Genomic DNA, 15,492 nt, shown 5'->3' with positions numbered 1-15,492 from the left:
AATACTCATAATTTAGTAATTATTACTACACCACTGAATCTCACATCATTATTATGAATTGAGACATGCTTGTTAACTCTGCCTGAGAAAAAGTATTGTGAAGATGAAGCCTTTCACTTTGTGAGAAAAAAAAAGTAGGTACAATTAGATATTTTGGTTATGTCCAATACTTCTTTTTTCTTTCATTTTCTGAAGTTTTGATGCACCTGGGTTGCTGGTTAAAAGTAATCAATGACAGATTAGAGTGTAATCCACACCTAAATGTAATATGTACTTTATATTTTTGTTTTTGTAGCAAAAATAAAACAATGGAAAAATACAATTTCCTTTTATAGACAAATGGCATTAATAATATATTGAGTTTAAAATGTACATTGATTAACATTTGCTAATGTCAAAGACATTGTGCGTCAAACAATAAAATCATTCAAAATCATGTCAAAATGGTAATACATAACCTCTTCAAGCACTTGAGACACTGTGCAACCTCTTATTGTTGAAAGTTTAACTTGAATTCAACATTTTGGAGTCTTAACAAAGAATTGGAAATTAAAGCTAGTTATTACTGGTCATAGTTTCATTGGTGATTCATGTGGAAGAACTACAAATTACATAAAATATATAAATGTTTTAGTTATGTACAGCGCAGCTAAAAAGACTGATATGAAGTGTCTATTTCAATAATGGGTGGAAAATGCAAAGAAGCTGGCCACAAACTTTGCTGCTCTGATGATGTGGGATCTTGGCCGGTGTTTTGGGGGAATTTCAGCGCTCCACATTCATTAAGTGCTTGTTCAGTTCTGATGCTCGTGCTCCACTGTCCTTCTGTACTCTTTGTTAAGTCTTCAGAAGCCTGATACCCACCATCACTTGGTGTGACGCTGCCATCATGAACAAACAGAGAAGGCTGATGTGGATTTTTACTAGTGATGAGATTTTTCACATTGAACTTTTCATCAGAATCAACATCATCTGAAAGGTTTAAACAAACATCCGCATAATTTCCCTGCTTCACAACACTGTTGAAGGGCTGATATCCGTCTTCCAAAGCATAATTTGTGGGAACGTTAAACTGGCTCTTGCTGACATCAGCACTAATAGAGTTTTTAAAGCTTAAAATGTCCCTCTTGTCAGATTGACAGGAATGATCCCAGCACTTGTGACCCAGGACGGAAGAATCATCATCATTGGCCGATTCGATATCCGTTTTGCTGAAAACCGATGAGTTAGTGTAGTTGCCCGAATCTCGGTTTGCACGGTTGCGTTTTCTTGAGGAACTGGTATCATCACTCTTGACTTGCTGATAGCTGGGTGTGTTTATAGTAAAGGATTTAAAATCCTCCTCCAGGGCACGTTTGACACCTAAAAAGAACTTCATCTGACTGCAATTCTCCTTGTCATTACCAGAGTCAAAACCAGCCTGGCCATAATCATCTGCCGCTGACTCAACACAATGGGAACTTTTCTCATTGTTTGTATCAAATGATGATGCGGAGATCCTGTAGAGAGACAAACATGTTGAGGCATTATTAATCAGAATTAGAGCGATGCTAGTCTGTCATGTGTTTCTGAAGTTTTTGGGAAAACTTACAAGTTCTTTTCCTCCTCTAAGTCCAGTTTTGGAATCTCAACATGGACTGAGGTGAAGTTCATAATAGAAGGAGGCAAAATATGACCCTATTAAACAAGAATGAAAAAAAAACAAGGGGTTGAGCATATAGAAAACTATTTCAAAATAAAATAAATAGTTAACCAAACAAATTGCATATCTTTCTCCAACCTTCTCTACTCCAAGATCAGCGTTTATTTTTGGCTTGGAGATCTTGTCCCACCAATTCATCTTCATCCTGTAACGAGGAAGTAAAGTGTGTCAGAACTAAATTTGTCAAGGATGCACAAAGGAATAGCAAACATGCAAAATGTAGAATGATGGCAAGACATTGAGATCTCACCTCAAAATACAGATGAAGATAGTACAAATGAAGATTATTAAAACAACACATAGAGGCGGAACCATTGTTCTGAGTAATTCATTTGGAGATGAGACTGTGGAGCACACATAGATTGATCAGGATTATTAAAGAGTATTAAAACACACGCAGTAATAACTCTGAGAACAAAACACATTGACTTACAGCTGGTGAACTCAACTGGTGCGCTCTGGTCACTCAATATCTTGTGGTCATTATAGCTTGTGCTCATTCTTGCTGTCAGAATGTAGTTGGTGTTTGGCTGGAGATTTATGCCCACAATCTCAAAGAATCCCAGGGAGTTTGACACATTCTTGGAAATCTGTATGGACAAAGTGTTTATTTTATTTATTTATGATACATCTATATGTGAATATGCATGAATTAATTTAATATCATCTATATATCATCTTCCTTACAGTTTCATCTCCTCCTTCAGTCCTATAGGTCAGATGTATTTCCAAACTTTCTGAAAAAGATCCTTTCTCATACTTGTCATCCCAAGTTACATAAAAATTTTCCTTTTCAGTCTTCTGCACTGATAAGACTGGAGTTTTTGGTTTGACTGCAGGAAATGAAAATCATATATTTGTAAATGTGTCAGATAAGGCCAGATAACACCTTTTTCTTTTTAATTTCAGAATATTTAAAAGTAATGGAAAAAGCCTAACAAGAACATATAAACAACAAATATACTCACTGAAGTCCATTGTCACAAATGTTTTGCTTAATAAAACATTTGGTCCGTTCAGAAGTGTAGTAGAGAATATCTCTGTTAAAACAAACCCTTGGACTTTCATTTTGCATTCACAGTTGGCACTGAGATGACTTCTCTCAAAGATGCATGTATATTTTTCTAACCTGTAATATAAGAGTTAATAGTGTCAGTTGATTGCTAAATGAACAGTAAATAATTTTAGTTATAGTTACAGAGGAATTAAACAAATACATACGTATCTACTACAGTCTGTGTGATGTTGAGTTTGTATCCAGAGCAACTTATGAGGCCGTCAAACCATAAACTGCACTTCATTTCTGTCTCATAGTCATTGAAACACTTCAAGTCCTTCTCTGTGGGTTCTACAGAGATTTTTAGAGATGGGAAATAAAAAGGATGAATGTGCCAAATGATTCTGAGGAGAGGAAAATTACAGTGTAGCCTATATAGGCCTAGCTATAGATTAGACACAATTGTGATAGTGACTAACAAACACAAACGTTTTATGCCTATCTTTGTGAGGACAATCAAATAGGCTAACCCAATCCCAAGCCCCTTAACCCTAACCATCACAACTAAGTGCTTAAACTCATTCTAACCTTAACCCTAGGACTGTTGCATAAACCGCTAAGAGAAGTCTTACAAGTTAGTCATCACATTTCTGTTTCTTTAAGCCAGTATAACTGTTTGATGTCAGTTACATAAAAAAAGTAGATTAGTCTAATTTGATACCTAAACCTGATTAGGCTACCCCTAACTAACTGCTAGTTGGTCATACTAGTTCTTAAGACACAGTAATGGCTACATTTGCAACTGGCCCCAAGTCTAATCCCTCAAACAGCCCTTTAAATATGGGATGAATATAGTATCAAAATGATTAACACGTGCAAGCAAAATTATCAATGAACTTGATACATGTTGCAGAAATGTTTTATCCATGCCTTTCAACTTGCGTGTGCAAAATTCAAAATTGAATGAACGTGCAGCAATTTGTACAAATAGAGAAATTTTTGTGAATTCAAATGTTTTCTTTTGTATTAGTGTATCATAATTTGCGCATGCATTGACAGGCATGCAACAAAGAAGATGTGTACATGTGTGGATCAGGTGACACGCATGCATTCATTGACGTCTTTTCTGAGTCGATCTCATTTTAATCATTTGGATTTTGAGACTTTCTTTTCGCTGTTTTTAAGCATTTCACAACCCACACACAAACAACTACAAATGAATAGGCCTGGTGCTAATTATTAATGTGTGCACAACTACCCATCTATTTGACAAATTCACAAATGTGCGTCACAACATTTAAACTAATACAATACAACTTGTGTGTGCAAAATCCAAAATCACATGAATGTGCAGCATTTTGTACAAATAGAGACATAGGCTAGTTGTTAATACAAAACCTCGATTTTGTATTAATGTAGGCCAGAATTTGTGCATGCAACAAGTAAGATGTGTATTTGTGGATGAGGTGACACGCGTGCATTCATTGACTCGTTTCTGAGTCAATCCTATTTGATTCATTTGGATTTTGAGACCTTCATTTCACCGGTTTAGCCTTGCACGATCCACACACAGATGTCTGAGAAAACCTGCTACCACTAGATGACAGTATTCTGCTTAAACCGACAATGGCAGCGTAATCAAGCGTTCTTCCCCATTTAAGACGCTTAATGAGAGTGACATTGAAGCACCAAATTTAGTACACAATAGGCCTACCTTATTAATAAAGCATACTTTATAGAGGCAAACAGATTACATCAGATTATGAACAACACCCATAGAAAACCATTATAAAACGCTTAACGTACAATAGCGCATTGCATGTTCAATGTGTATTGGCTACTGAGTTTAAATATCACCGTCTTACTGCATTGACTCTAAGCTTTTTCTTTATAATATGCTCTATGGCAGGAAAACTATATAGCCTACAGACAAGAGCCTAGGCTATATGAACGCGACGCTCGACATTTCACGTTAATGGCATTTTCCTTCCTGAGCCTGTTAAAAAGAAAAAGCTTAACATGAAATTCAGCAGTTGCGTTTAACTTTGCATGTGTATGGGAGAGCAACCGGTCCGAGAGCGCAGTGAAGTAAGTTTTAGGTTTGATATTCGCTGCATTTTCTAAAGGGACCATCTGCAAATTCCACTCACAGTCAAAAAAATATAAACGTCCAGTCATTCCTTCAAATGAACATACTTTCAAGGTTATAGTAAATACCTAGTGGGCAGACTGACTTAGCCTACTGTATGTCCAGCCAACATCTTGATTGAACAGTACAATTACTGTATATTGTTTTTCTATTCATGTTCCAAAGGTTGTAGTACGTTCCTAGTGATAGTCAGGTGAGATTTTGCATTATTCACCTGTAGTAAGTCACCCAAAACCCGTTCGGTTAAAGGTTGTATCAGTGATTTCAGGCCCCCCAAAAAATTATCACATTCATCTAATCTTTCCTAACGATCCGCTAGCTGCCCGCCCCATAAGCATGTCGTCAAAAAAACGCGTCTCTGTAGGCAGCCTAGGCACACAAAAACAATTGGTTTCACCAACCACTCAAAACCAAAACAAATAAGGGGGACCAATCACCGACAGGGGGAGGGTGTTGTGAGGTTTTGTGCTCGTGCACGGCTGCACGCGAAGTCGGAGCTGAAAAAGAAGCTGGCTCAAAACCTCACAACACCCTCCCCCTGTCGGTGATTGGTTGGAACACTATTTATTTTGGTTTTGAGTGGTTGGTGAAACCAATTGTTTTTGTGTGCAGATCTCAGAGCCTAGGCTGCCTACAGAGACACGTTTTTTTGACTGCATGCTTATGGGGCGGGCAGCTAGCGGATCGTTAGGAAAGATTAGATGAATGTGATAAAAAAAAAATTGGGGCCTGAAATCACTGATACAACCTTTAATTACAGTAATTTTTGTATGAAAAAATAATTGTTTACTGTAAATAGGCTACATGAAGGGAGGTATTGGGACAATTTCACCTGTAGTAAGCCAGTCTAGTCACTAGGAAGATACTACAACCATTTTGAACATGAAAAAAAACCTTTTGGTGAATTACAGTATTTTTCTGCAAAATACAGGCTACATACATGAAGGGAAGTATTGTCCAAATTTTACTTGTAAGTCAGTCTTACAGGAACCTTCCACGAGCTTTGGAATTTGAAAATGTCTGTTTTTAAATATTAAAAGTCATTTGAATTAAAACAAATTCTAAGTTTTAACGTAGTTAGTGGAATTGGCAGACGTTCCCTTGTGCATCATGAGCTTTGGTTAGCGCGTCAACGCATTCTAGTGTATAAATATGCAGCTATACACACGTACTAGGGTCTAGGTGATTTTCAATTAATATTTCATGTCGATATACAATGGTTGCATATTGTTAAAACGCATCGTGCCATAGTAAGACTATATAACAATGGAAAGGGTCAAGGGAAAACAAATGTCCTGCGAAAATCGACTTTTAACATTTAAAAACAGACATTTTCAAATTCCAAAGCTTGTATACTGTTTACAATGTGTAGTCAGATAAAAAATAAGCCTATAGCCTAATATGAACGCAACTGCGAAATTTCACGGGTTTTTTTTTAACAGGAAGGAAAATGCCATTAACGTGAAACGTCGTTCATATAGGCTCTTGTCTGCAGGCTATATAGTTGTACTGCCATAGAGCATATTATAAAGAAAAAGCTTAACGTCAATGCAGTAAGACGGTGATATTTAAACTCAGTAGCCAATACACCTTATTGAACATGCAACGCGCTATTGTACGTTAAGCTTTTTATAATGGTTTTCTATGGGTGTTGTTCATAATCTGATGCAATCTGTTTGCCTCTATAAAGTATGCTTTATTAATAAGGTAGGCCTATATTGTGTACTAAATTTGGTGCTTCAATATCACTCTCATTAGGCGTCTTAAAGGGGACATATCATGCTAAATCCACTTTTTTAGCCCTTAAATGCATTTTGTTGTATATTTGGAGTGTTTAGAAGTACAGAAAAGTTGAAATTATTCTCTTCAGGTGCTTCGTTGATATCTTTATATTCTGTTTTGGTCATATTTTTCAACCTGTTCCGATTTTTCTGTTCTCTATGACATTTTTTTAACTATTACGTCACAGTATTTTCAGCGAAACTGCCAAATAAGGACATCGACTTCCGGCCCACCACTTCGAGCAATCCGCCATTTTTATTTCTCGCTGCAATTTTGTAGTCCAACCTAAAGGATGCAGAAGTTACGAGAGGGTAAGTTAAAATGTTCGGTTGTTGGATGCAGTAACCCACACGCTTCATTACACCGTCTAATGTAGATGAACTGCCGCGCTTGTGACAGGGCGCATGTTTAACTGAAAGAACGAGCAGAGAGAGAGACCCGGTCGCACGCGCACTCTCTCTCTTCGGAGCCAGGCGAAAGTGTAAACAAGACTTCACCGTCTCCAAACTAAACGCTGTCTTGCTCTCTCTCCCTCGCACATATTAATCAAAATAAATCGACACGGTGGTAAAAGGTCGGAAGACCAAAGTTTCATGTGTAAATACAGTAACACACCATTGCGATACATCCACATGAAGACGTTGTTCTGCAGGTTCGTCGTCTTCATTTTCATCTCGCTCCGGCTCCGACTCTGGCTCGAACATGTAAGGCTGGCTGGACAAGTCTTCCGTTGTTGACATTTTGTTAATAACGTGTGAATAAAACGTTTCTGTGCCGCTAGATAATCGTATCTCTGCTATCAAACTACAAAAATGGCCGAACGGGGTGGAGTTGAACCGAGTGTCACCGCTACAACCTGGAGAGGGGGCGGAGTATGAAGTGTCTCAATTGCATTTGAGACCGCACCAAAACGAGTTGCTCTCAGACGCACATCAGAAAAGGGGTAGAAAAGGGGCCTGTGGAGCTATAATAATGAGGAATTCAGACCCAAGCATTGCAGTTCCGCTTTATATAGACTACAAATGTATGATTTATATGTAAAAAGGAACAATTTAAAAGCATGATATGTCTCCTTTAAATGGGGAAGAACGCTTGATTACGCTGCTATTTGTACAAAATGCTGCACATTCATGTGATTTTGGATTTTGCACACACAAGTTGTATTTTATTAGTTTAAATGTAGTGACGCACATTTGTGAATTTGTCAAATAGATGGGTAGTTGTGCACACATTAATAATTAGCACCAGGCCTATTCATTTGTAGTTGTTTGTGTGTGGGTTGTGAAATGCTTAAAAACAGCGAAAAGAAAGTCTCAAAATCCAAATGAATCAAATGAGATCGACTCAGAAAAGACGTCAATGAATGCACGCGTGTCACCTGATCCACACATGTAGGCTACACATCTTTTTTGTTGCATGCGCAAATCACGATACACTAACACAAAAGAAAACGTTTGTATTCACAAAAATGTCTCTATTTGTAGGCTACAAATTGCTGCACATTCATTCAATTTTGAATTTTGCACACGCAAGTTGAAAGGCATGGATAAAACATATCTGCAACATGTATCAAGTTCATTGATAATTGTGCTTACACTAGGGTGACCAAACGTCCTGTTTTCCCAGGACATGTCCTGTTTTCACGTCCTGTCCTGGCCGTCCTGTCTGTTTTTTAAAAAGTGATGAAAATGTCCTGGTTTTCATTATTTTTCATTGGGCCATTAAGAGTGTTCTTTAAATACACGCTTGCGCACAAGCGCTTAGCACACGCTTAGCACACAAAACAAATGAAACCGGCTCCGGCTTCGCCCCGTCTTGTTATAATCAGCGGCAGCGCGTTCTTCAATCCGCAGCGGCAAGCAGAGAGCACGTCAGAATACAGAGGCCTCTCTCTGTGTGTGTGTGTGTGTGTGTGTGTGTGTGTGTGTGTGTCTGTCTGTTCATCGCAGCCTCATTGTCATTGGTCTGTCACTGCTTGTCCATGTCAGAATATTTGAAATGACCAATCAAATCAAAGTAGGCGGACTTTACGTTCACAGAATTTTAGCAACGTGACGCTTTACGCTTTCAGTTTACGGTCAAGTGCGAGGTAAGATGTAAGTAGCTAACAGCGTAAAAAAAGAAAAAGCCCAAATGTAAATTCACAGATGATTTACAGAGAAAATTCCCGTGTTTTCGTTTCGGTCGGGATCCGTGTAAAGCAGAATGCATGAACTGCAAAGCTGGCACGTACGTGTCAAATAAAGGTGCTAGCGACCTAAAAGCGCACATAAAGAAAGTATAGGCTAAGACAGGGGTGGGGAACGTCCGGCCCCCGGGCCGTAACCGGCCCGCAAAACAGTTTGATGCGGCCCGCGAGTCAATTCCTCCCCAAAAAAAACCAAAAAAAAAAAAACTTCAGAAACAAAAATCTCAGCAATTACTTTTCCTGTGATAGAAAACACAAAATAGGCAAAGTGGCAAGCAGCACGAGTCCACGAGCCGTGAGAGCAGGGCGAGGCCAGTAGCGCGAGTGTTAATGAGTCACCTGAGTTCAAGTTCAAGCACCGGTTTCAAGTTTCTCACGGATGAACTTCGGGGGTGAGCGCGCCGCATCGGTTTAAAAAAAAATAACGCAGTCAGCACTGCCGCACAGTCTTCAGTCACACCAGATGTTGTCAGGCTATATGTCAGTAAAACTCAGAAAAACTAACTTACTTACGTTACGTCGTGCCAGCCGTTTGCTCGCGGCGCGCACTCTTCAATCACGCAAATGCGGCGCGCCCTGTATCACGCAAAATAAACTACCAGCATGTAACGTCGTCAATTAAGTATTGAAATAACCAAAAGGGAGATTAAAGCTGCGTCAAAACTCTATGTTGGGGCTTTTGTATTCCTTTGTAGGCTACATAAATGTTACACATTTTGGCGTAGCCCTACTCAATTTTCATTATTAATATTCTAACATTTGATCAATATTGCAAAGTCATCAAAACTGACTAAATGACCAAAAATGTGAAAAATAGGCCTACATCTAGCCTAAATGATCGTTCATGACATTCTTTTAACTATAAGCAAACCAATTTGTCTAGATCTGTATTATTTCCTTTGTATAATGAGCTTAAATATTGCTGCGCAGTTGTGTGATTTAGTCTGCTTTATTAACATTATTACAATGTATTCCTATTGAACTCTATGTAGCCTATATACTGTATAAGGTCCTCGAATGTGTTCGAATATTTCACTAGCATCAGCCTTTTCACAGTTTCTATCACTCCGCTTGTCTGTGTTTGCACATCTTGCATCATTAAGCCAGTAGGTGGCGACAAGTGACTGTCTTTATGAGTGAACAATTGAAATTTAATTGAACTGATTTAATAGTGCCAAAAACATTGATTAACTCAAGAAAGAAACAAGTTGCTGAAACCAATCTTTAATGCTAAAAAGTTTACATCTATGTAAAATAATCCTTGAAAGATTTCTCATTTAAGGCCATTCCTGTTTGCAATATGTGATTGTGTATTGTCAACAATAAGCAGAAACATTTTGCATTTCCATTTTCTAGTGTGGATCATTCATTTCAACATTTATCCTCATTCTCATGTTTAAGAATCTGTTATCTGCTTGACAAATAATCTATGCTACTGCCCACTGACATGCTTTTAAAGCTATTGTTATCAAAAAATGTTGGCCTTCAAACACCTTAAAATGCACATATGTAGGTCCGAGAAATCAACATTTTCTGTGTGTCTGTGTGGTAATATGGGCTGGTGTGGCAACAGTGCCAGGACTGAATTTTTTAACCAGTCTGCCCCCTGCATATAGGCCTACAATATACATTTTTCTCTGTATCGAATCATGTTATCATATTACCCAGCCCCTGATGTTTCAGGCTCAGCCCCTGGTGTTTTTAAAACCTAGAAACGCCCCTGCTCATTACAATGGCCCTTAAAGAATGTTAAAAAATTTGTAAATGGCCCTTGATAGGAAAAAGGTTCCCCACCCCTGGGCTAAGAGAACATCAGGAGGATTGAAATAGTTTTTTTACTGAAATAGTATAGTAGATTTTTTATTTTTTATTTTAGTAGTAGATTTTTAACCTGCTATGGCCATGAAAAGAAATAGTGTCATGTAAAAGGAGTTAAAAGCTAAACTTTTTATATATATATATATATAGTATTCTATTGTTGCGTGCCAAACATTGAATGGAAAGGATGTATTACTTTAAGTATTAAAGTATAACATAGTTGCAAGGTTGTGAATGCATTTGTATTTTTTGATGCATTCTCCCCAAACCACGCCCCCACCCCTTAACCACGCCTCCCCAAAAATCATGCCCCGCCCATCAACCACGCCCCCGTCCTATTTTCTGAAAACTAAAATATGGTCACCCTAGCTTACACGTGTTAATCATTTTGATACTATACTCATCATATACAAATGCCTGTTAGGAAGTGGGGAGTCGGACAAACGACTCGCTTTGTCATCACCTCGATGGTCTAACAAACTGGTTCTCACAAAGATAACTTTACAAGAACATAAGTTTTAGAATTAGACTGCTATAAACTAGTTCTATACAAAAATGAAAAGCTTATAGCCTACCATAACAAAGTGTCTGGCAGAGCAGTGTGAGGACGATCTGACTCAGAAGAAGACCTGAAGTAAACATTGTGTCCGTCATAACACAATTATCTTCTCATACATGTCCAGTCTTGCGAGATCAAAAAAAAAAAAAAAAAAAAAAAAACGATCTCTTACGCTTTCATACCGTATATCTCACAGTCTGTTGCCCCGTTGCAAAGTAAACTACTTAGTAGACTAATACGGTTTCACTCACGAACACATACAATTGCCAGAAATCCTACGCATGATAGTTTTCAATATACTTTCATAATCGCAACTGCATCATGGATCTTGTCTAGATGGCGGCCTGAGCTTTACTGAACACGCAATGCTTTCGCTCTTCCTCAGGTGACTCACTGACAAGACTTTCGCCTCTAGGGGCTCCGCCCGCTTTTAGTTTAGTTTAGGTCTATTTCGCTCCTAGTATCCAAATACAGTTAGTTAAACAGTTAGTAAGCTCACTGCTTTACCTGCTTAGAAACTAAGCAGGTGAATAAATAAAAGTGTGCTAAATATGTAATGTAATGTAATGGTGTATTGGCGGATTGATTAGGCCTACCATTTGTATCCCACAGTTTTACATCTACCATGGTTAAAGGTGCAGTAGGTGATTCTCTACACATTTTTTTTGGTATGGTGGTTGAAAGTCTCATCATATCCGATCACTAAGTTAAGTGGTAGGCTATACATTTATTTTTATCATATATATCGTCCGTGAAAGGCGTAGGACCAAAATGTTAATTCGATCATTGCATCCGGCATGGGCGTCGGAAGCAAAAAAAAAAAAAAATGCGGGTGGGTCATCCTCCAATTTTTTTTTTTGTCTGGAGTAGATAAGGGTGTGTTCCCAAAGCCAAATACATATTTAAAATCCCTATGCAATAATGAGTGAAGTGAATGAGTGAGAGTAAAAATGAAACGACCGCAAATCCGTCTATGTGTGCATCTCTCAGAAATTAGAGCTTGGCAAGAGTAATATCAACTCAAATAGACTACTACATCATATACATGTTCTAAGATATGATATCGTATATTATTGTATGTATATTTAAATGATTTAAGCCTTGTACAATATGATACACGAATGAATGGAATAAGCACAGCACGATCACAAATCAAACGGCACGTTAATTTCCATCTCTGTCTCTCAGCAACCAAACCAGCTCTAATAGCCTATAATCAACAAAGATTCATTTACATTAATTACTACTTGATATGTCTATTTAAATGTTTTAAACTTCGTATTATGTGATAAGCTACATGATAGATTTCTTTGTCTCACTCTCTCTTGAAGCTGATCCTCGCTGTCCCCGTGCGTATTTGCAGCTCGAACTTGTGAGTTTTTTTCCACTGCAACTTTGCTGGCTGCGCGTCGTCTCATTTTATTACGGTTCTCAACTGTGTGGTTATAAAGTATATTACAATGGCATCGAACACAGCTCAGCCAATAATAATCAAGAATTGGAAGGGTCCGTTTTTATAATATGCGTTTTGACACTTTTGACACTGGCTATAGCATGAGAAAAAAATTAGCATAATGCTGCCATCAAGGTAACGTCTTTTTAAGCGACATCCCTGCTTATTTCAGCAAGCCAATGCCAAGATTCATTCTGCACATGTTACAACAGTGTGGCTTCATAGTATGAGTTCAGGTACTAGACTGGCCTGCCTGCAGTCCAGACCTGTCTCCTATTGAAAATGTGTGGTGCATTGTGAAGCAAAAAATACAACAACAGAGACCACAAACTGTTGAGTACTTAAAGGGGTGGTATAATGCCCTTTTCACAAAATGTAACAGGGGGCGGAGCTTCAACAGCTTGTGTCCTTTTATCTCACGCAGACATGCACTGAATTCCAAAAAAGTCAGAAAGATGGAGAGACTCAAGAAGAAGTGACAACATATAGACCTTATATGTGCCATAGAAACGAGGGCCGCCATCTTTAGAATATTATCTTTAAACTTCCGTTTTTGCAGTCGCTCTGTATATTTCTATGGCATTGCTGTCCAGGAGTAATTCGCTTTTGAAGTGGATATAATTAATGTAAAGTTAACAAAGGTTATCATGAGGATTGTAATGTTTAAAGCCGATTTCTCAACAACCGGGAAGATTTTAAAACGAGCCGTTCACTCAAAAATATGCAAGATCGCTGTAAAAATACAGACTGGAAGTCAGAAGTCAACGAGCGCAGCGCTGAAAAGGGTCGGGGCTACATAAGGTCTATAGAGTGCAATAGGACATTTCTGAATGGTTAGTTGGTGAATTTATGTAGCTTATGTGTAGTTAGCTTCTAGTCGTTGATTAGCACATTATGTCATGATAATCTATAAATCGCATTCCCGGGGGCGGGGTTTATGTAAATTTTAGGGTTTGTGATGTCACTAACCCGGGAGGAATGTTGTGTAGTCCCAACCAGCCGTTTGTTGTAGTCCTTAAAAAGCTTTTTCTTTAAAAGAAAATACCTCCCTTTTCTTTGAACTTTGAGCATTGTAACTTTGCAGATGTTGTTTATGCTTAAAGGTGAACTAAGTAACTTTTTTTACCTTAACTGAACAGCTTCGGAGTCATTGGAATGGTTATATTACTTATTTCGGGTTGAATGGTGGTCGTTTCGCACCCCCCTGGTGCCCGTGAGCGGAAAATACGCACTTGCAACTTTGCAACTGCGTCAGGAAGTCTCGCGTGATATCAGGTCTCGCGATGTAAACAATTGCTTTACGGCCAAAAGAAATCTGCTAAAATGCTGTCATTATTGCGCTCCCTCACGCTGTCCGAACCCGAATGAAGAAGACGTTTTAAAGAACGTCCCATCTGCTTTGATGTCGTTGATCTATAGCCTCTGGTGTCTGAGAATCACCAACGAGTTTTTACGACAGTGTTGTCAAATATCTATTCCGAAGCTGTGGGGGGAGCTCTAGAGAGAAACCTGCGAGCAAAAAGCGAGAATACAGCGAAGAAGTCCCGAAGCTACTGAGTGCTGCTTTAAACAGCAACATTACACACTAACTAAAGTTAGAAAAATGAAATCATAATCAATCACCCTTTTATGGTAATTTATCAATTAGAAAGAAACTTTCACTTCAACAATTAGTGTCAGTTCCAAAACACTGTTTGAAAAAAAGGTCATGTATCACACTGAATGTATATATGTATATATATATATATATATATATATATATATATATATATATTTTTTTTTACAAAAAACAAAGTTTATCACTTTGAAAATAAAAAAAATAAATAAAAAAACAGTCCCCTCGGAGAAACTGTCCTGCCTTCTAAGTAAAAGATTGCTAATTGGTTAGAAGCTCCGGTGTGGTGAACTGTTGAGTCCCAGCTTAAGACCCCAGTAGTATGCCTGATCTAAAGCTTTTCTCGCGATTCTTATTGTAATCAGTCAAACTTTAATTCATGTAATAATCTTTTATTTTTATCCTGATTATTTATATAGTTAAAGTAAAATAAATTGCATTTGTATGCATGTTTTGCGACATTGTTAATTGTTATTAAGCAATAAGGCATAATATAATTGTTTTTAATTACAAGTCATGTCATAATTAATTCTTAAACAGATTTATGCTTGTATCATATGTGTTATCGAAGTTTTTTATGGGAAATGAGCTGGGACTCATCACTTCGCTGGGAATCATCTTTTCACCACACCGGTTTCCATAGGAACCTGAGACTCACGCTTAAGACAGCACATGCGCATTGGCTCGCTCGTCTAGCCTGAAAAGTAAGGATTTGGTGGGACTCTGAATGAGCCAAGTGGAATGGATTTGAGCAACAGCGTGGAAATCAACGCTGTTGCTAAAACGCGGAATGGAGTTTAATTTATTAGAGCATTCCTCAAGTGGAATGGGTTTGACTGACGGCGCTCTGAAAAGTGAACAGACATATGCACTGAATTAGAGACGGTAAAAGTGAGTGGGTCCAATATCATTGGTCTTAAAAACTGGGTGGGTCTTGTCCCACCCATATACAATGGTTCTGGCGCCCATGGCATTCGGTCCGAATGAAATTATGTGTTCCCTGTCAGTCAACACGTGTTTGCATACCACTGCGCAGCCTTTTCACGCAGACATCATTTGTCAGCAGTGCGTTCATGTACGCTGTGCAGACAGAGCTAGAATGGCAGCTAGGTAAACAGTTGTTTACGTTCATTATTGTAGTACTGTTACTCACTGTACCGTAATGTTTTCTCACCGTTGAATGACACATGATGTAATCCAATAACGTTGTCTCTAGTCATCTCACTTCT

At 38.2% G+C, this 15,492-nt stretch overlaps 1 protein-coding gene across 1 annotated transcript; it reads right to left on the bottom strand.

Annotated features, from left to right (window-relative positions):
- Window positions 1-245: 245 nt before the first annotated feature.
- On the bottom strand, window positions 246-11,573 carry LOC309513543 (uncharacterized protein). The gene is made up of 9 exons (XM_082189450.1): window positions 11,212-11,573; window positions 2,924-3,050; window positions 2,671-2,831; window positions 2,390-2,535; window positions 2,136-2,292; window positions 1,953-2,046; window positions 1,781-1,847; window positions 1,592-1,677; window positions 246-1,499 (listed from the first exon to the last, which is right to left on the bottom strand). The coding sequence occupies exons 1-9, from the start codon at window positions 11,288-11,290 to the stop codon at window positions 650-652; spliced, it is 1,767 nt and encodes a 588-aa protein (XP_082045576.1). The 5' UTR covers window positions 11,291-11,573; the 3' UTR covers window positions 246-649.
- Window positions 11,574-15,492: the final 3,919 nt, after the last annotated feature.

The sequence above is a fragment of the Leuciscus leuciscus genome, assembly GCF_965113295.1.
Source record: "Leuciscus leuciscus genome assembly, chromosome: 1".
Lineage (NCBI taxonomy): Eukaryota > Metazoa > Chordata > Actinopteri > Cypriniformes > Leuciscidae > Leuciscus > Leuciscus leuciscus.
This window is presented reverse-complemented; position numbering and strand designations above follow the sequence as displayed.

Bases quoted from the DNA above. Each gene is read 5' to 3' on its own strand.
- LOC309513543 (XM_082189450.1), bottom strand. From the start codon at position 11,290: ATGACGGACACAATGTTTACTTCAGGTCTTCTTCTGAGTCAGATCGTC. The intron at 2,047-2,135 runs GTAAGTCAATGT...TGTGCTCCACAG, and splicing joins ACCAGTTGAGTTCACCAGCT to TCTCATCTCCAAATGAATTA. The intron at 1,678-1,780 runs GTTGGAGAAAGA...CTTGTTTAATAG, and splicing joins CTGATCTTGGAGTAGAGAAG to GGTCATATTTTGCCTCCTTC.